Source organism: Alligator sinensis, unplaced genomic scaffold (genome assembly GCF_000455745.1).
Source record: "Alligator sinensis unplaced genomic scaffold, ASM45574v1 scaffold297_1, whole genome shotgun sequence".
In the NCBI taxonomy this organism is placed as follows: Eukaryota; Metazoa; Chordata; order Crocodylia; family Alligatoridae; genus Alligator; species Alligator sinensis.
Genome location: NW_005841848.1, coordinates 21,942 through 42,909, shown reverse-complemented (window position 1 = coordinate 42,909; position 20,968 = coordinate 21,942). Strand labels below are relative to the sequence as shown.

Below are 20,968 nucleotides of genomic sequence, written 5' to 3'. Positions count from 1 at the left end.
AGGACCATGGCCACACAATCTCGTGGGAAGCTTCCCATCTTATTATTTCATAGTTTCATAGATGTTAGGATCAGAAGGGACCTATTAGATCATCAAGTCTGACTTCCTGCCCTGGGCAGGAATGAGTGCTGGGGTCAGATGACCCCAGCCAGGTTTCTATCCAATGTCTTTTTAAATTCCTCCAAGGAAGGGGACAGCACCACCTCCCTTGGAAGTGTATTCCATATTTTGGCAACCCTCACTGTAAAGAATTTTTTCCTGATGTCCAATCTGAATTTGATCTCTTCCAGTTTGTGGCCATTATTTCTAGTTACCCCATCAGGCACCCTGATAAACATTGTATCCCCTATTTCTTGCTGACCCCCCTGATGAGTTTGTAGATGGCCACAAGATAACCTCTTGGCCTCCTCTTGCGGAGGCTGAAGAGGTTTTGGTCTCCCAATTGGTCTGCATAGGGTTTTCTCTGTAGGCCTTTAACCAGATGAGTGGCCCTCCTCTGAACCCTCTCCAGACCATCCACAGCCCTTCTGAAGTGTGGTGCCCAAAACTGGATGTAGTACTGCACCTGCAGCCTGACCAATGCTGCATAGAGGGGAAGTATTACCTTCCTCGACCTGTTTGTGATGCACCTACTTATGTAAGAAAGGATGTGGTTAGCTTTACTTATTACCTCATCACACTGGTGACTCGTGTTCATTTTGGCGTTGATTACTACTCCGAGATCCCTTTCCACAGTTGTGCTACTTAGAATGGTACCTCCCAGGCTGTAGGAGTGTTGATGATTCTTCCTCCCCAGGTGCAACACATGACACTTATCCATGTTAAACTGCATCCTATTCTGTTCGGCCCATTTCCCCCACCTGTCCAAATCAGCCTAGATTCACTCCCTGCTGTCTAGTTTGTGTACCTCCCCGCATAGTTTGGTGTCATCAGCAAATTTGGGCAGGGTGCTTTGTACTCCCTTGTCCAAGTCACTAATGAAAATATTGAATAGTACCAGTCCTAGGACAGAGCCTTGGGGGACTCCACTGCCTATATTTCTCCACGTAGAAACCGACCTGTCCTCTACCACTCTCTGGGTGCATCCCATAAGCCAATTTTCTACACACTGGATTGTGTAATAATCTAAATTGCAACTGTTTAGTTTATTTATAAGAATTGGGTGTGACACTGTGTCAAAGTCCTTTTAAAATCTAAGTAAATAAAAAGGCCTTTGACACAGTGTCAAACAACAAGATGTGGCTGGTGAGACTAGAAGGCGCCCACAGGGTGAAGCTGGCACGGCTATAGGGCCCTAAAGACATCCTGGCCATCTCTAGGTACTCCACCCCGTGACAGGTATCTATGCTGGTACTTTGTGTTAAGAATGTTGGCGAAAAAATGAGGTGGAATAAATGCTTGATCCATCCACATCTTTACTGGCTGCAATTTAACTTTACTGTTGGGTATTTATTGTTTTAATGTTTCTTCAAGTTCATTCCAAATTTCAACAGTATCTGCATTACAGCCATGGATCTTTGTTTAATTGGTTGGTCCAAGGTTATGGAAATAAGTTTTTCTGTATTCACCCTATCTTCTACATTTCTCTTTAGTCCAATGCTGACTACTCCAGCTGTGATACTTCCATTAATTTTTTTACTGTTTACCTCACAAATGGTCACCAGAATAGGCTAGTTCTTAATAAATTCACAGATTCACAGAATTTTAGGGCTGGAAGGGACCTTGTGAGATCATCAGGTCCAGCCCCCCTGCTCTAGGCAGGAAAGACTGCTGGGGTCAAATAACCACAGCAAGGTGTGCATCCAGTCTCCTTTTGAAGATCTGCAGGGTAGGTGCTTGCACCACCCCCATTGGGAGTCTATTCTAGTCTCAAATAGCTCAAAGCAGTCAACCACTGAATTCCATCATACATCTTGGGGGAGAACTAGGTTGGATTCCCTAGCTGACTCTTTAGTGAAGCTGAGCAAACTGGTTGTTAGGTTGTTATGGAAGTGTTTTGCAATTTCAACAGCATTTTCCCTTATTCTTGGAGTATTTAAATCTTTGGCTAAAAGATGCATTAAAAGAGCCCTGTACCCGTATGTTATATGTTTTAAATTTGCTTCGTTATCTTCTACATTTCTTCTCGTCTTTCCTACATTTACAGAATTAGGTTCCAACAACTGTGATGACTCTGTTGATCCTTTGAATCCACTAGTATAGACCTTGTATCTATGGCAGGTCTATTATTTTATTTAAATTAGTTTAATAGAGTATATTGAATTTATACCATAGCCTATGCTGCATTAAATTCAGATTTCATTTTAAGCTGGTTTATTTTTTTAAAAGGAAAGCAATTTTAATCTAAATTAAAGAAATCTGATTTAAATTAAAAACAAAACAAACAGGTTTTTAAATAATAAAAACAAAGCAATTTTTATCCACCCTGGTGGCAAAGTTGGAGGTGACAGTAGAATGGGTGAAGTGATACACTGTGAGGAAAGCTCAGTACTATAGATCAATCTAGAACAGTTATTGAGCTGGACTGCTCTGTATGCACAATTTTGAGACAGCCAAATGCAAGCTCAGACATATAGAAATATATAGTTTAAATCACATTTAGAAGATTGGTGACTATTTTGGAGATCAGTGGCCCTTTAAGGGACGCAGGCATCATAGTGGATAACCAAGAGAATATGAATCTCTGATGCAATTTGGTGGCAAGGACAGAAAATGTAGTCCCTGGATGTATGAGCAGAAAAATATTGAGTAAAAGTGGAAAGGTGGTATTACCTTTGTGTATGGCAGTAATGAGACCATTACTGGAAAACTTTGTACTGTTCTGGTGTCGGCACTTTAAAAAAATAGAGAAATTGGAAAGGGTTCAGAAAAGAACTACAAGAATTATTCAAAGTCTGGGAAACTGAAAAATGTCTTGCAGTGAGTAATCTAAATAAGATTGAGCTTTTAGTTTTTCAAGAGAGGGTTGAGAGGTCACTTTGATCAGGTTCTACAAGTACCTTCTTAAGGAGAAGATTTCTGATGGTAGAGTGCTCTTTAATCTAGCAGACAAAGGCATAACATGATCCAGTAGCTGGAACTTGATGCTAGACAAATCAGGCTTAGAGACCAGGAAACTTATTTTTAGCAGTGAGACTATAAACCATTGTGGGGGATGTAGAGAGTAGGAAAACTTTTGGGATGAGGTTATTGTTCTGTCTTTGGAAGTCCTTGTATAAAGTTTGGATGACTTTTTCTAAGGCTATGATTTCCAACCAGGGTAATTAAGAATCCTTTTAAGGGTGCCATGCAATGTTAGATCTGTTAAGTATGTAAACACCTACACACAATTCACAGGATGCACCCAGAGATTTCAAATAGGAATTCATAGTGCCAGAAACATTCTGACATGTTGTGGTCTTTCTGGGTTCTTTGCAACAGCAGAACTGCTCCACTATTTTTCTATAGTAAAAAATAAGTGAAAGCTAAGAGAGAGCATTTTCTGAGGGGTGCCTTTACTCTGAAAAGGTTGAGAACCACAGCTTTAAAATAGGGTACAGCTCAAGCAGATGTTATGGGATAGTATGTTAGCAAGTTATAAAAATCTGCAATTTTTTGTGTTTGTTTCCCCACCATGCATTTTGTATTTATAATGTTATGTAAAACTTACGATTTATGAGAAAATAAACCTTCAGACAATTCATTCAGCATGAAGGACTCTATATTTTTTTTAGATACCCTCTCATAAATCAGATTTGGTTGTGATTCTTCAAACTATTGTGTTTTGGAAAGGCTAGTTAAAGTTGAACTTTACTTGACAAATGCTGAACAATGGCAAAGTTTTCACTTTGATGTAATGTACAACACAAATATTTTTTAAAATGTATATTCGCCAGTCTTCTAGTCTTAAAAAAATATCAAAAACAGGAACTGTTCTCAAAAATCATGTATCAGGATATAGCACTTTTATGATAACCACCGTATCAGAACCACTGAAACATTGCTCATGAAGAAAATTGCTCCCAGTATGCTACTGTATAGTACAGGGATGCCCAAACTCCAGCCCATGGGCCAAATCCAGCCCATGGAGTCATGGCATTCAGCCTACGGGATCCCTGTAGGTTGGAAAATTTGGCAGTGGAGGAGCTCTGTGCAGCTGGGTGCAGCCCCACTTAGGCCAGCGCCATGCAGTGGTATAAAGGACGAGCCTGCACCCCTGCAAGTCTGGATCAGTCCGGGCTGCTCCCCATCCTCTCTCCCTTGCACATGTACAGATTGGGGCCGCTCTGTGCACCCTTTCTGCCCTCCCCTCGGTGGATGGATCAGGGTCAGCCTGCACATCTTCCAGTGGCTGGATTGGGCCTTGCTGTGCTGGCTGCATGTACCTAAATTAAACTGACCGGCTGGATCTGGCCCATGGATGGACCTGGAACCTCCCATCCAGCCTGTGGGGTAAATAGTTTGGGCACCACTGAAGCAGTGCATAAGTATGACTGAAAGATGAAACAGAGGTTGGCTTGTTCTGTAAGTGGGGAGTATAGGAAAGAGAATAGGTCTTTAATGGAGATGGTTTCAACCACATCAAACATTTATGAAAACATTTTTTTTCCTGGATGCTACACTATTAACCTTAAGGCAAACAGGTCCTGATTTTTGGGGAAGGGGTACATATAACCATAGATTATACACATAAATCGAGTGGGAAATGTGACTGTGTTACACAATGGATACATCTGCATGTGCACTTTACTGCATTAATTAGCTCCGCAGTAAAGCATCACAGTCTATACATGCACTGATATTAGGCTGCAATAAACTAAATTAACTCCGCCATAGGATAGTATTGTTGAGGACAGCACTGTCTTTTGACGGAGTACTTCAGTGTGCTGAAACACACATGTAGATGCTGACTGGGCATACATAGCACCTGGTCAGCTCAGCCAGCCAGGAGCCTGCTCTGCTCTGGCTCAAATTGTTGCTGTCCCAGGAGCATGTGTAGATGCTGCATCCAAGATTAGTTGACTCTGGCTTGAACTGCTCTGGAGTTTATTGTGTTGCATTTAATTGTTACACAATAAACAATATTTAATTGCATGTGTAGATGCACTCAGTGTGTTAGAAAACAACTGGCTTGGGGGGTGGGAGGAGAAGGATGAAACAGCTGTTGGTGTCTGGATAGAGTTGGCATCTGGCTTTACCTTATGCCTTATGCACTGCACTGAGTTTTGGAGATGGTTATACACATTTGGAGGCTACTTTATGCTATAGTATACAGAAAAAGACTGTTCCTGCAAGAGAAAGGCAGAATATTTAAAAAGTTGCACAAAGGACACTCCAAGCCTTCAAGGTTGCTGAATTCACCCTTCTTCCAAATCTTTCCCAAGCTGTAAAATAAACTCTTGTTCCAGATAGTTGGGTTAATATGTTCCACTGCTGAGTCATCTTCAGCACCTGTTGGGATTTTCAGTGCAAGTGGAGAGAGCAAGTGGGCTTCATTGGAAACAATCTCCCATGCAAACTTGTATTTTTATTATACTGCTTATGCTTATCCAGTTTTAGTTAAAGTAAAAAACAAACAAAACTTTAAGATCCAGGAGGGTGTAGAGCCTTAGATTTGTTAGGGAATCTTCTGAAAGGAGTAGAGATCACCATACCTGTCCTCAACAGGGTACTGAAGAACCCAAGAGGGGTTGGTTTTGTTTTTTTTTCGGGGCGGGGAGAATCCCATATGGTATGTTGGTCATTTGTGCGCTGCTGTCTTTGAAACGACTGTCTTTCAAAGAACATTAAGAACTGAGGGAGATGGTTGTTAGCCCCAGTGATTGAATGTAGCATTGGTAGAATGTGTTTAGAGCTGAAGAGCTTAAGTTTGACTGTGGGAACCACAGGAGGATGAGTATGTAGTTTCTGCCAAGTTGTTAAACACCCTTGAAGTTTCTTACTGCTGTTACAAAATCCACTGTGAAATATGTCCTCTATTTTTAAATGAAGACTGACAGCCATAAACAGGAAATTAAGAAATACTGTCTTGGTGATGTGTATGGATGGGGCCAGTCTTTTACCAATCTGTTCCATTCCATCTAAATTTCCTGTCTGTGTTACATTTGACTGTAGTACTTGTGGCTCCAATCAAACTACTGAAGTTCTGGAGAAATGCCTCAGATAACAGATGTCATATTAGCGCACACGATATTAAAGCTAGGTAGATATGGTAAGAGTGTGTACATTTTAACATGTTGAATAGTTTTTTAACCAGACAGCTATTCATAGCCCAGTTTTAAAATCAATAAAAGGAAGAAAATAGATTCATTGATGTTTCAATTTTGTTCCTTGAAACATGGATCATAGGTTTTGTACAATACACAGACAAGTCATTGGTCACTGAAAGATTAAAGAGAGCAACACAGGACATTCCCTTTCATTCTCTGAAGTCTTTGTATAGTAGAATGGAATAGTTAAGCAGATCTCATGGAAGACAATAAATACAATATAATTTTTTTAATTGAAAATATATGTTTGCGTTAAGCATAGCTTAAATCAGAAGAAACAGTATATGCATAAGTTCTTGCAACACTCCAGCTAAAAAGAGATGAAAGAAAAACATATCCATAGTGACGCCCATAATAGCACCAGCAGCCAAATTAATAGTGCATCATTTCTTTGTGTAATTGAGCATACATGGATAGCTTTGGTCTTTCATAATTAGCCAAGAGTGAAGTAGCTTAATTTAGACCAACATAGACTGTCTGTTCAGTAAATATCTGGAAAGTATTGCAGGGTTCAGGGGAGGTATTTCACTGTGATGGAAACTGAAAAGTAGCTTCCATGAGTCTAGCTCCTGTATTTAAAACAAGTGTATTCTTCCTCTCGCATATCAGTGCATAACTCTAGTATTATGATTGGTGTGGTTGTTCATTTCTGACTTGCAAATTTGCATATCAAAAGAGGCAGTGATGAAGATGGGTATTTTTATTTTCAGTACTTTAGTCTTTATCAGTCTTTATAATATTTGTGAAATGTTCTATGGCCTTCTTGAAAATAACTGCATTTTAATATTATTAATGGATTTGTTAATGGTTTGTCTGCACATCTGTTGTCTTGCACTGTTAGCTCCTGTCCAGCTGCTTCCCTAGAGATAAAATTGTAAAAATATCTTTACTCCTGAAATGTGAAGTCATCTTCAGGGATCCTGGTTTACTCTGATTAAAAAAAAAAAAAAACAACCCAATTTCTGGATTAAAAAACGTAACCAAAAATCCACATTTTTCCACGATCAAAATGAGATAACATAGAAAGAATGGCATTTCATTTTAATCACCGAAAACTGGGTTTTGGGTTACTTTTTTTTAATCCAAAAATTGGTTGTTTTTTTATCAGAGAAAGCCAGGATCCCTGGTCATCTTAAATAATAATAAAAAACAAACTACTGATTACTCTGTCTACCTCCTTCATATAAAAAAACAGAGAGAAAACTGTACTTGAACATAAAAATGAACACTATTTCCAGGCAGGTGCAGTTGCACCTTGGATTGATTTGTGGTCCACCTAAAGTTTAAAGCCAAATGGCTTGCATGGCAGCATCACTTCTAATCAGGCAGCACTGACACATCCAATTGACTTCATGCTTCATTATACTTTATCTGAGGCCTTCTAAAGTCTTCATTACACCGGTGTTAAGCACCCTCTCTCCTTCTTAATGGTCTTGATGTTCAACTAATCAAGCTAACCTTCCTTCTGCAATTCTGCTGCCTGTTAGCTGCTCCTGGTAATATAGTTTCTATTTCACAGTTGGAGGCTATTTTTAATTTGTTCTGAAAACATTAACTCAGGTGTGGGAATAACTTTCTGTGGAGCATTGGTTGCATTGTCAAGGTGCTCCAGAAGGCTAGGCTTTGGTTTTAAATTTGAAAAAGACTTGTCCATTCATTTCTAATGACTGCAGGACTAATGAAACAACATATTTTGCTTATTTTTGCCTTATTTGTTATGATGCACATTCCGATAAATTTATATTTGTTTTTGCTCCAATCTTAAACTGAATAATACAACCCTAAGCCCCTAGCTTATTTGTAAAGCTTCTAGGTTCTTTTTAACTTTATTAAAAATGTATATTATGTTATGTAATATCCACCACCTGCATCCACTCTGTTCAGAATCCTAGATCCACCTGTGAACATTTCCATGACAGCAAGCTAAATAATTACAATAAGTGTGGCTTTAGTCATCTACAGTGACCTGACACTCCAGATACATTTCATATATTTTGAGCTTGGGGTAAAGCTCACTTATACAGGTGTAGTTTTTTGTCATAACATAGAAGCTTTTTTAATGCAAATCACTACTTTCTTTACAAAGCAACTGAAGCTTCTTAGTGGGCATCAATACACGTGACTGATGCCTGCTCTGACACATTCTAATTAGAATGCATTGGAGCCGATTCCAATTAATTGAGTCTGCTGGAATGTGCTAATTAGTATGCTCCAGCAGCCTTGGTGTCACATGTATTCAGCATTCCCACACTTCAAAATGGTGGAGAGATTTAGTTAAGAGAGCTCAACGAGCTTTAACTAAAAGAGTCCCACTACCGTTTTGAAACACGGCATGCAGATTGCACGAGATGTTGCAGGTGTTTTAATTGGAGTGGCTCCCCAGAGCCGCTCTAATTAAAGTGTCCCACCCCTTCACCCCCAGCCCTGGAGTATGTGTAAATATACACAGTGCTAGCCTTTCCTACTTCTCCTTCCTTGCAAAACAGTGGAGTTTTTGAATGAGTTATCCTTGCAGTCTTTCTGGTTTTAATCTAGAATCATCTGGTTTTAATAATCTATTTTTGACCATATCTGACCATTATTGATATAAATAAATGCGTTAGGTTGTGTATTCTACTTAAGCCAAGATATTTATCTATGTAGATGACGCTGTTCCTACCTACTGCTCCTGACGATCATCTTGTCAATATTTCTCTGTGTTAGCTGGCTCTCACTGAAAATTACCTTATTCACTGTTTTAAACATGAGAATGATACATTTTCTGTTTTGTGCCAAAAATTCTAATTGTTCATTAATCTCAAAACCCAAGTTTGTCACTTATACTTTTAATCTATTATATTTGTGTAAATAATCACTACTTTTGCTTCACCATAGTTAAAATTAATAAGTAGACAGAGATATGTGCTTGCTGCAATCACTAGCACATATACACATACTTAAAATATGCCTTTCTAGTTTGTGTACTGGTAACAGTCTAGCTGTAGCTCCATGGATCTCTGTGCAGACTGAGTATCTGAATTACTTACCTGCTCCATACTGTAACTACACTTGTACCAGCACCCAAGCTAGTTAATACTATAGTGAAGACATAACCAGTAGAGGTGGTGCACTGATACATCGGCCTGATATCGGATCGGCACTGATATAAAGAAAATTGATCATATTGGAAATCAGCCTGATGTGGCTGATAATTTGGCTGATAAATGCTTGTGTGTGCGTGCAGCCACAGCGCAGCACGTAGACAGTGAGGAGCACAGCCTGACGGCTTGCAGAGCTGTGTGCAGCTGGTAACTCTGGTGTGGTGCAAGGGGAGCGAGGTGGGAAGGAGTGTGGGGGGGGCGGATCAAGGCCTCTGTGGTGAGGGGGAGGAGTGGGGCTAGTGCAGGGGTTGGGGCAAGCGCTGCCCAGCTGGGGTGGAGCAGGCGCAGGACAGAGCTGCATGGGGGGCGCTCCCAGTGCTTGTCTGGAAGGGTATGGGGGGTGGCATGTGCCCCCGGATCAGGGTGGGGCAGGCTGGGGCCGGGGCTGTGTGGGGCTCTTCCTGGCCCTCCCTGCTCCACCTCATGCAGATCCGAGGGCACCCCCCTATGCCCTCCCAGATGAGTGGCGCACAGCAGCGGGAATCATGCCCCCTCCATGTGCCCCCTGGCTGAGTTGCGGCTCCATCCTGCGCCCGCCCTACCCTGACGGGGCAGTGCTTGCCTCAGCCCCAACCCCACTCCTCCCTCACCACAGGGCCCTTGACCTGCCCCCCACTCCCATGCTCCTTCCTTTTCTCTCCCCTCCCACCACACCAGACTTACCAGGGCATGCAGCTCTCTAAGCTGCCAGGCTGGTATTGGAAATGAGATTGGTATCAGCTGATATGCCTTCTTAAAAATTGGCCCCAAAAATCTCTATCGGTGCACCCCTAATCACCAGAAACAAGTAAGATTTCTGCCAAACTAATACATTAGTTTAGTTGGAGCTTAGTGTAACTATATTGGTGAGCTCATTTATTATTATTATATTTCATCTGGCCTTCATAAATGTAGTTTGGTTAAAGTTTTCCATAGTCTTTCAAGTTGTGGCATACTTTTTCGAATCAATCACCTAATACTGAATAAAATTTTACCAGTTTGCTAAAATGGTACTCCATTATCTCTGGTTATTACTTTCAGGTTAGTAGGAAAATTTCCTGACTACATCTATGTATAAATACTTAACAGTTTGGAATCAAATGAAAAAGGTAAAGGAAAAACTATTGTACAGTTATACCATTATGAAAATACTATTATGGTTCTTTTTCAATATGTTATTGTTAATCTGATTTTGCTTTTGGTCTTTTTAAACTTCGCCAGTGACAGCCCACAGAAATCAGTCTGTTAACACTACAGTTATTTACTTCTTACAATAAACGTTGTGAATCCTTCTACAGCATCCATATTGTTTTAAAGATCCTGCAGGTCTAAAACTTGTATTTATTATTTAAAGTATTCCTGGTTCTTTTTCAAAGTAAATAACATCTGTTGCTTAATTATGAACACAGAACAAATCTTATATACTTGATACACTCTATTTGTGTGTTTCCTGCCAATCATTTCAGAACACGTTGCCTGTAATTTGGTTTGCTGTGGGTGGACTTTGAGAAGATCGACTAAATATATTCCTCAGTCCTATAATTTTCTTCTCATTGCTCTATGTTTAGTTACACTTTCAATGTTTGTGTGTTTCTCCAGCTTGTATTGTGGAATTAGACCTAAATATCAATAGCAAGTGTTTGAGGTAATTACATACATTCATTGTTTGGGTGCCTACTGTCCAGCTAACATTTTGTGGGGTACTACTTTAGGCCATTTCCTCATTTAGCATGTGTGATTTACTAGTGCCTCTGACAGTTGCATATTTCAGTTCAGGTGTACATCTAATTTACATTTTGAAAGACTGATTAAATATAAGGCTACTGAGAGAATTGTATAGAAGAGTAATATAAAATGTGCAGTCAGAACAGATTTTTTCCCTTAATTGTTGAAAAATGTATGTACAGCATATTGGTCTGTCATAGAGAAAGCAAAAATCTCACATGAAGAAGTTCATAAATAGCAGCAAAACAGAGATGCATAATTTATGCATAAATTTTCAGCTGCTGGAGCCAGTGATGTCCTAAACTCTCACCAGTTCAAAATGTCATAAAGTTTTTAGTGTTTAGTCTTTGTCTTTCTCTTGAGACTTCCCTTCTCTTAAATTGTGCCTCAAGACATGCAGTGGGTTACTCTCAATACAGTTGAGTTTGATTTGATTTGAAATATGGTCTGAGGTAGGGTTAGTGCTAGTTAATTCCACACAACTATACACTAAGAGTACTATAGCATGAATAGTAAGAGCGGTGAAAGTAAGCAGTTCAGAAAGTGTCTTATACTTTAGATCTTTTGTTATAGATCAGTCTTTTTGTGAGCATTAAGGTATTTTTTGCAAAATATATTGCAAACGAGTATTCTAGCAAACTTCTAGCTTTATTTGATCTATGTGACAAGTATCACCTCTTTTCCTGGTGTTATGTAGAACACACTTGTAAAAAAACAAGGAACTTACTATCTCGAAGTCAGATTCTGAAGTCTGAGATGCACTGGGAGACCCAAGGGAAATAACTGTGTTTCTCTCATAACTGACAAAAATGATCAGATACGGGACTCATGGAAGAAGTGGTTTGAGGCAAAAACTTAGAGACTGGTACGTTGGACTTTAGTGGGCATTTGAGGCATAGGTTCTGCATGAAAGAAGGCAATAATGGCAGGACGCTAAGAAAAGACAAAAGTAATGAGATATCCTACTGAGGTTGGCATCATTGGGGACAGGGGTATAAAAATCAAGACTGGTTTAGCTTTTGGGTTGGATTATTTTGTGTGTGACCTGGAAGATGAAATAAGAAGTTTTTGCATTAGGCGAGAGGAGATTTTTATCCACCATGAAGCAGTCTTTCAACTGCTTAGTCATCATTATGTGATATATTTGCACTTAACATTTCATATTAACTGATCCTCTTTTCTCTTTTTCTTTTTTGATATTTGCCATGCTACAAAATTGGCCCTTGTGAAGATTGCTGCGTTCACTGTATCCTGGCATGCTTGTTTTGTGAATTTCTCACCCTCTGTAATATTGTTTTGGGCCAAGCATCCTGCGGCATCTGTACTTCGGAGACCTGCTGTTGTTGCTGTGGGGATGAAATGGGGGAGGACTGTAACTGCCCATGTGATATGGATTGTGGCATAATGGACGCTTGCTGCGAATCATCAGATTGCTTAGAAATATGTATGGAATGCTGTGGGATTTGTTTCCCCTCATGAAATATTTATCACTTTTTATTTTATTCTATTAAAAACTGGAGAGCTTTTCTTTAAATACTTTTGAAGAAAGACAAGGTAAGATTCTCACACAGCAACTTAGTATTTGCACTGTTTAACTCCCTTGGTGTAAACAAAAAGATTAAACCTCTACTCTTAACAAATATGTTACAATTCAGCTTGTGAAATTTAAATTGTTTTCTAGCCCTCTTTTGGCTTTGCAAATATACGAGTTTATTGAAATCAAATTAAAAGCTTGCTATTGCATATCTAACTTATGTAGAATTGCCATATGAAGTTAGTGATTTTACAGGGGCAAGATTTCACCTGCTATGTCTCAAAACAAAAGAAACTTCTTATATCTGACCTGTATTATCTTTCTTAATGTTACTTGAAATCTTCACTCTTACCACCAGATTTTGAAGGCTTAGGTAAGGATAAATGTATCTTTTCTTGGTTGGACTAGATGATAAAATAACTACAGCTATAAAATGGAGATCATCAAAAAATATTTCAGATTTTAAACCTATACTTGAATCTGCCTACTAATTTTTGTGGTTTTACAACCACATTTTCTCTTTCTACTGTTGTAAGAAAGACCCATACAAAAGGAAGGATATAGCTGATAAGCAAAATAGTAAACCTGACTAAACACGAAGTGTAATCATCAAATGCTGAGGGTAAACTTCAATAGTATATTATTATTGTCACTTTTTAAAGTGTTACTTGCAAATAACAGCGTGGGAAGTTTTCAAAAATGTTACATTTTTAGGTCATTGGTATCCTTTTAAACTAGGAGACATGAAATAATTGCTTTAAAAACACATCGTATTCAATGGCCACAGTTTTATCTTAACATCCTGTAAATACAGTTTTTTCAGTAAGTCTTGATTTTTTTCTCTGTGTTATTGAGAGCAAAAAAGATCCAGCATAGCTAACTATTAGAGAATTTCCACATGTTGGGAAATAATGGTGCCCATTTACCTTAGCATCTGTTAATTTTTTCTTGGTACTCATAGCTAATTATCTGAACCACCTGTACATGTTGATCTGACATGTTTACTTTGCTTTGTATGCTTCAAATTTCCTATTTATAGTTTATTTGTTCAGCTAACTTTGGTAACATAACAACTGTCCCTGATGGACAATAGCACATTTCCATATATTGAATTGAAAGTAAGTGATTCTTTTCACTGTATAGAAGACAGTTTACACAAATGTGACAAATGAAAAATCACAGGAATGTGAAATTGACCAAGTCAACACATTGTCTAGTCTTAATCTAGGGCCTGGTCTGGCAAACACTGACTAGTAGTGCTTACTACTGCAAGGTATCACTGATAATAAAGTAGCTTTATTCTCATTGATTTTGTTGAGCTAGGGAGGGGCTTCCTTCTACTTTCAAACCTCCAGCAAGCATTGTGGTATATTCCAGTTTAAATGTGGATTTATTCAGAAGTTATCTTATCTCTACATGTATAGGGCCAGATTCTGATTTCATACTAATAAAAGCCAGGTGCATCTCCAGCACCTTCCACAGCTATAATTTCATTAAGGAAGCACTCAGATATTATGGTAATGGGCACTATAATAAAGAGCTACATGGTCAAAGTGATAAAAATTGCTAAGCTCAGAATCAGGCCCATGGGGCTCAATTACAACTACAAGAGTCTGAACCACCCTGGGAAAAAGGAAGAGGCCCACTAGCTGAGTGGCAGTGCCTGGAGGCATTTTGCCTTTGTAAAGGCATAATGCTTCTGGAGAAATTGGAGGCACCATGTGAGAACACTGGGATTTGCTGCACCTTGGAAAAAATGTAGACAGTACTTTGAGTGCAACTCTAGTGGATGACAGTGGTGTGAGGACATGCTCTCTGGGGCCATGTGGCACTGAAGACTATGCTAGCTGTATTGCCCTCTGTATTTTGTAGCACAGACAATTAAATTATGGCTGTCTAGTATTTGTGTGTGCTTATGAAGTAGGGTTGAAGGACTTCCTGTGTACCTTCCTTGTGGTGAACTCTTGCCAGAGCAGTCACAATGTGATTTTGAGGTTTTTGGAAAACTATGCATTTGCATTTGGGACTTTTAAGTAAACATTGAATTTTAAGAATTATTCACAATTTCTATTGGAAATAAAATAGCAGACCACAGGCTATTTTAGCATGCACAATGACAATTCTGACCTATGAAAACTCCTTTTTCCCTGATTTAAAGTTTGCTCATTCATGTAGATTGTTATATACAGAACTTTCTGCTTGTTGAACACTTTAAAAACTGGGAAACGTTGTCACTTTTGGGTGGTTGGAACTCAAAAATAAGCTGGGGAATACATGTACTTCTTTTTCTTTCCTAATGTCCAAATACAAGAGATATGTTTATTTTTTTCAGAATTAAAATCAAAATATTTATATGCATCCAATTTTTGTTTCTTTTATGCCCATCTGATTTCTTAAATAGTAGAAAATGAATATACTGTCTTGATTATAAAGCATTGTATTGACTGGGAAATACCAGATTATTTTAGATTTAAATCTGAAAAAAAAATGTCGATTGTGTAATTTTTTTACTTTTAAACACATTCTGCTACTATTTGTCATAGAAATACTAGCACTTTTGTAATATTTATCTCTGTAGCAGGGAATATATTAGTATGTAGTTTAAGGAGTTTAATTTTTATATTTATATTCTTAAATTTTTCCTTTATGTCCACTTTATAGGCAATCTTATAAGCACCTTTTGCATTAAGAACAAGCAGAACTAGAAATAGACAATGTGAAAGTGTAGCTTAAATAAGAAAATCAGTACTTGTCTAATTTATAACATTTGTGGTGGACAATTACCATGTTTCAGTGTTACAGTTTACAACTGAGAAACTGGCCCCATTTCTAAGGGAAAAAAAAATTGGTAACTTGTTTTTTTATTGTATATTAACTGGATCTATGTTATTCTAAAACACTATTTTGAAATAAAGAACTTTATTTTGAAACTGTGGAATATTTTTGTTCAATTGGTATTACTGTTGAATTTTAACACTGTGGAGGTCTCTACACACAGACAGTTCTTTATGCATGACTTCCTGTTACTGTCTTTAGTGAATATCCTGGCTGTACCCTTTGGATAACTTGCAGTATGAGGAAACCAATTTAGCCGTGAATAGTTTTCACACATCTTAGCAGAGTGAGATCTTAAAATTTCTGGCGAAAAAATGGGGTTTCATAATTACCACAATTTAAAGCATCCTGTAAGTTTAAAACATATCTTCCATGTTAATCACTAATGTAATTCCTTTGATTTATATGGACAGATACCAAGGAATACTTTTGTTTGAAATATATTAAAGAATAGTAAACTATCCCCTGAAATGTCCCTTTCAAGTTACTGAAAATCTAAGCTAAACATAGTACTAATGTTTTACAATTTACAGTATTTATAGTAGTTACAGTAGTTTATATTGCAGTATGACTATTATTCTCATGAATCTTTAAAATTTAGGGTTTTTTTCTACATGAGAATATAGCACTGTTTTAATTTAGGGTTTGATTTGAAATGTAGAAGGCCAAGTAGAAACTTATATTTTAGTTTAAGCCATACTTATTTCAGTTTGGTCAAGATGAATGGAAACAGATGCATCTAAATCAAAACCAGGAACCAAGCATCCTTTTGGACTTTCAAAACTTCATTAAAACATTAATATTTAATTTTATAGTGGTACAGCTTTTGTGTATTTACAAAGCCATAGGTAATCTAAAATAATTGTACGGACTCTCCAGTAGCTCTTACATAGATAATATGTAAATATATACTGAATGAGATTCTGGACTTTGAAGGATACATAATGAATTCTTGTTTTTGTGACTGTTTGCTGAAAGAGGATTATTTTTTGTGAAAAGTTTTCTAATTCTTGGCCTGTTTTATTATGAGGATTCTATTAATAACATATTGTTATAATTTATGTATTTTTGGAAAACAACATTATGTATATTCTGCAGCAGTTCAGTCATAAGCCCCTGTTATCAAATACCTCACAAATTGCTGAACACGTTTTCTCTCCAGAATTTTGGTTAAGCATACAAGTTATAGTAAAGATCCCTCTGGCTGTGCTTAGGACTCTAAATTCAAAATTGTCCTGTGCCTTCATTCAGAACAGAAGTACAGCAGAATTGTATCTTGGAACCAACAGCAGTCTAGGTAATGTTTAGAATGCTCTGTAGAGGCTTTATTCCAATATCAGTTCAAGCAGTGACCAGTTGGCCTGGAGAAGAAATGTGTATTCACGATGTGAAGCTTATGCTGTCTCCCAGATTTTCTGATACCTACATTACCAATGCTTTCCAATTGCAAAGAAAGCTGGCCCACTTATACATCAAGATCAATTTCAAGACGTTCTTTATAGTAGCTATGAAATTTGTTATCCTGCACACACTTCCTCCAGATTTTCTCAGTAAACTCAGCTTTTCAGAATATGAAGCTGCAGTGATTTAGCTGCTTAATATTAAGCACCAATTTTGGAGGAGCAAATAGTATTTGTCTTCTTTATTGATGTTCTAAGACAAGTGGTACTTAACCCACGGGCTGGATCCAGCCCCTTGCCTACCTATGCTATAACACTGGTTCCCTCCACAGCCTAAAGGTAAGCTTTCTTCCTCCTCCCACCCCATCACCCTCCCCTTTCTCTGAGTTGGCAGTCCCTTTCTTTCTTTCTCCATCCATCCCTCCCCTACCTGGCTCACTGCCCTAAAAGGCTGTTCCACTGTTTTAAGACTCTTCACCCACAGGGAAAGATGAATTTCTCTAGACTACATCACTGCAATACAGAGGCAGATGTAGGATCTGATTACTGAACTAAAGCCTATATATGGTTTTTAGCATCTTGACTTTGTTTTTATTAGTGTTGTTATTTGGATGCTATGTAATTTTGCCTCTTTCTAGCTGTGCATTACAAAGTTGCCAATTATGTTGCCACTTAACACTCAAATACAAAATAGAACACATTCTTTTATAATGTTTACTACACCTGGAGCATCTCATTTTCATTTACATCATCTGATTTCCCAACCATAATGGTCCACTATAATTTGAATGCTTTAAATGAACTTTCTGAGGTATAGAGTCAACATCCAGACATTGCAATTTCTTTGCAAATGGTAGTGCAGACTTCCTCAACTGAAACATCGATTTGCATCATACTACAGAGAGATTTCTTTTGTATGGTATATAAAGCATATCCTAATTTATGTGCATTTCACATTACAAATAATTTCACTACCTGTATTTTCTTTGTAATCTTGCGCCAAAAAATAATCAGGAAAGAACATGTTCTTCATGCGCTTCTTTATTAGATGTCTTGGACAATTTTGATACATGGATGGCAATGTAAATAGCATACAGTAGCTTAAATTTTGGTCTGTTCCATGTTTGGTAGTGTAAACAACTCCAAGAAAATACTTACGAGGGGAATACATCTGATGCTCAGCTATGGTTTTCTTAAGTGGCTAAGTCAGTTGTGTTTTCCATGCAGAAAACCTCAGTAGCTTGATCCACCTGTATTGAAATGAAGGTTTGTACCCCTTACAAATCTTTTCTTTATATGGGCAAATTTGCTTAGCTTATGCTTAGAATTACTTATGCTGAGTAATTCCATATTGTGGAGTAACAATAATTAAAATCAATATTATTATTAATCAAATAATTTACTACTGATTCCTGAATCTGAGCCACAGTAAATTTATCTGGTCAGAGGAAAATGACTTCATTTTATGAATTTCCACTTAAAGATTGTTTTAATTCAAATTATGTAAGACTGTTACCATTGATAACTTACATATGAAACTGCCTCAAAGAATGGTCCTAATTTAAGTGTCATATAATATATGTTCCTTGGGTTTCTCATTAATAAAATGGAGATGATAATCCAACCTACTTTGTTAAAACAAGCAAAAACATAAAGATCTGATACAACTGCTATCAGATGTATCAGATCTTTATTTATATATAGCAGATACAACTGATAGATATATATCTATCAGTTGTATCAGATCATTATGTTTTTGCTTGTTTTAACGAAGTAGGTTGCATTATCGTGTGTGTGCGTGTATACACGTACGTCTTGACCAAACAGTTGCTTGGTTAACTATTTTACCAGTTAAATAAAACAAACAATCTCTCTATGCCTCCTGACAAAAACAAAATACCCATGCGAATGAAAAACTGAGAAATATAATTTGAGCTGAACTGCATATAATCACACAAACTGACAATCTTGAAATCTGAAAGACCAGATTGATGTAGCTGATACATTACATACTTTCAGCTGTTGAGGACTGGTAAGAGAGACTTGCAAGCAGAACTATATTAAGCAACAAAAATTCTCTAGTTTCTGTAGAAAAAGAGATTATCTACTTGCTTGTTTTCGTATGTACTTTGATTACATAATTAATATAGGCTTACAGGGATGGCTCAGATTCCACAATAACTTCAAGGTCACAATGAGTACTGTCTACAGCATAAAGAGACCCACCATAGTCAATACACCTCAGATCTTTGCATAAGTAATCCATTTTGTGGTAATTGCACTTTGGTGGGGTTAAGCTTAAGAAAATGGAAGGTACCAATGACTGAAATATTATATTCAAGCGTGTTACATTTGAAAGAATAATTAGATATATTTACACAATTACATTTTAGTAAACTATTATGCCAGCTTAACAGTAACACATTCTGGTAAAAGTACATTAAACAGCAATCCAAAAGCAATTTAGCTGCTGAAGGCATTATTTTGTATCTAATTATTCACAAATTAATGAAGAAAATTAAATTCCAATCACTGAAAAAATGAAGCAATGATGAGAATCAGAACTACAGATTAGTTAAAGCAAAGCTATTCAATGCATAACAGAATTAAAGCATTCTTTTATTCAAATTCAATGCTTAAAAAAGAACAAATCCATCATCTTGAAATTTGACTTGTAGCTTGACATTAAAAATAATATGAGTAGAATTTTCAGTGGGGTAAGCACAAAACTAGTTCAAGTAGTGTCACTCTCAATTAATGTACTCAGGTGGTGTGCCCATTAAAATTCCCACTTGTGGGTTCAGCTCTCTATGCAAATGGGGTCATTACCTGGAGAATTTAATTGGGTATGACACTGGGAGTAGGAATTTTCCTTTCAAAATAAATCTACTTGCACACATTTTCACTAGAAATTTGATTGTTACATATACTTCATATTGTTTGGCTCTATAAATATTTACCAAAATTCAAAATGTCTTCACTTTATTTATTTATTTTTGCAGATGATTCATAATGCATCAAAATGATTTTAAATTGTCCTATGTGTTGCATATGCAAGTCTTGTTAGGAGAGGCCTTTGGTAAAAATATGCTTTTTGCTGTTAAAATGATATTTATATAACTTTTGCATCCTTTTAGAGCTCATATATTTATTTTAATATAAAATAGCCAAAAGAATACAAAACTCATATCAGGTACGTATTAGAACATGGATGCTACAACTCTTAAAAAGATTAATTTTACTTTTATTGGCGTATGTTGCAGAAGCTTATGTATAAATGAAGTTAATATTGAAAACATTCCATTTTAGCAATGAACCAATGAGTATAAAATAGAGCCACTGAAATTTAGTGTTGGGAGTGCGCCCCCAAGAGATCACCTATTCAACCTCCCAGCACAGATTCAGGATCTAACTAGGCCTACAACATCCTACAACAGGTTTCTCTGACCTGTTCTTGGAAATCTCCAGTAAGGGAGATTCCACAATCTCTCAAGATAGTCTGCTTTGGTCCTTCACTGTCCTTGTAGATAGAGTGATTTCTATAATATCTAATCTAAATCTCTTCAGTGAATAAATCTAGTTTATTTTTCTTCTACTACCAGTTGACATGGAGAATAACTGATCACCACCCTTTTTGTAGCAATTTTTACATTTTGTAATATTGATATAACTCCTCCTTTACCTACTATTCTGTAGGTTAAACACACTTAATTGCTTCGCTCTTTCCTCATAAATACAGTTTAAGTAAATGGTTCATGTTTCTAAGTATCAAAAAGAAAATTTATTGCAACTAATGTCAAGGAAATGGGCCTTAGGCAGAGACCCTTATTGGACAGAGAGGGATAACTGTTTTACTCTAAATAGAAGAGAGGACAGGAAAGAGAGGGGAGTAGAAACATACTCCCTTCAGAATCTGAATGGGTCTGTGTGGCAAAAAGTCTGACCAGGAAGTCAGCTGTACCCTTACTTCTGGGCAGAATGTAGTTCTACAGACAATGCTGTGAGTGATTTACAGAGAACATAACAAGTTCCCTGGGGCAAATATCTGTAGTTTTAACTTATGAGCAAACAGATTAACCTACCATATCTATTTCTTGCTATTATATT

The 20,968-nt window shown here is 37.3% G+C and overlaps 1 protein-coding gene across 5 annotated transcripts in view; it reads left to right on the top strand.

Moving 5' to 3' along the window:
• Positions 1–15,561, top strand: part of MDFIC (MyoD family inhibitor domain containing) — a 92,537-nt gene extending 76,976 nt beyond the window's left edge. For 4 of the 5 annotated variants that reach the window (XM_025208782.1, XM_014521972.2, XM_014521967.2 and 1 more), the window contains one exon: positions 12,324–15,561. In XM_025208782.1, coding sequence (XP_025064567.1) covers positions 12,324–12,571 — 248 coding nt within the window. In that variant the 3' untranslated portion in view covers positions 12,572–15,561. The remainder of the gene's footprint in view (positions 1–12,323) is intronic. The other variant, XM_006015967.3, reaches the window with a different exon arrangement.
• The last annotated feature ends 5,407 nt before the right edge of the window (positions 15,562–20,968 follow it).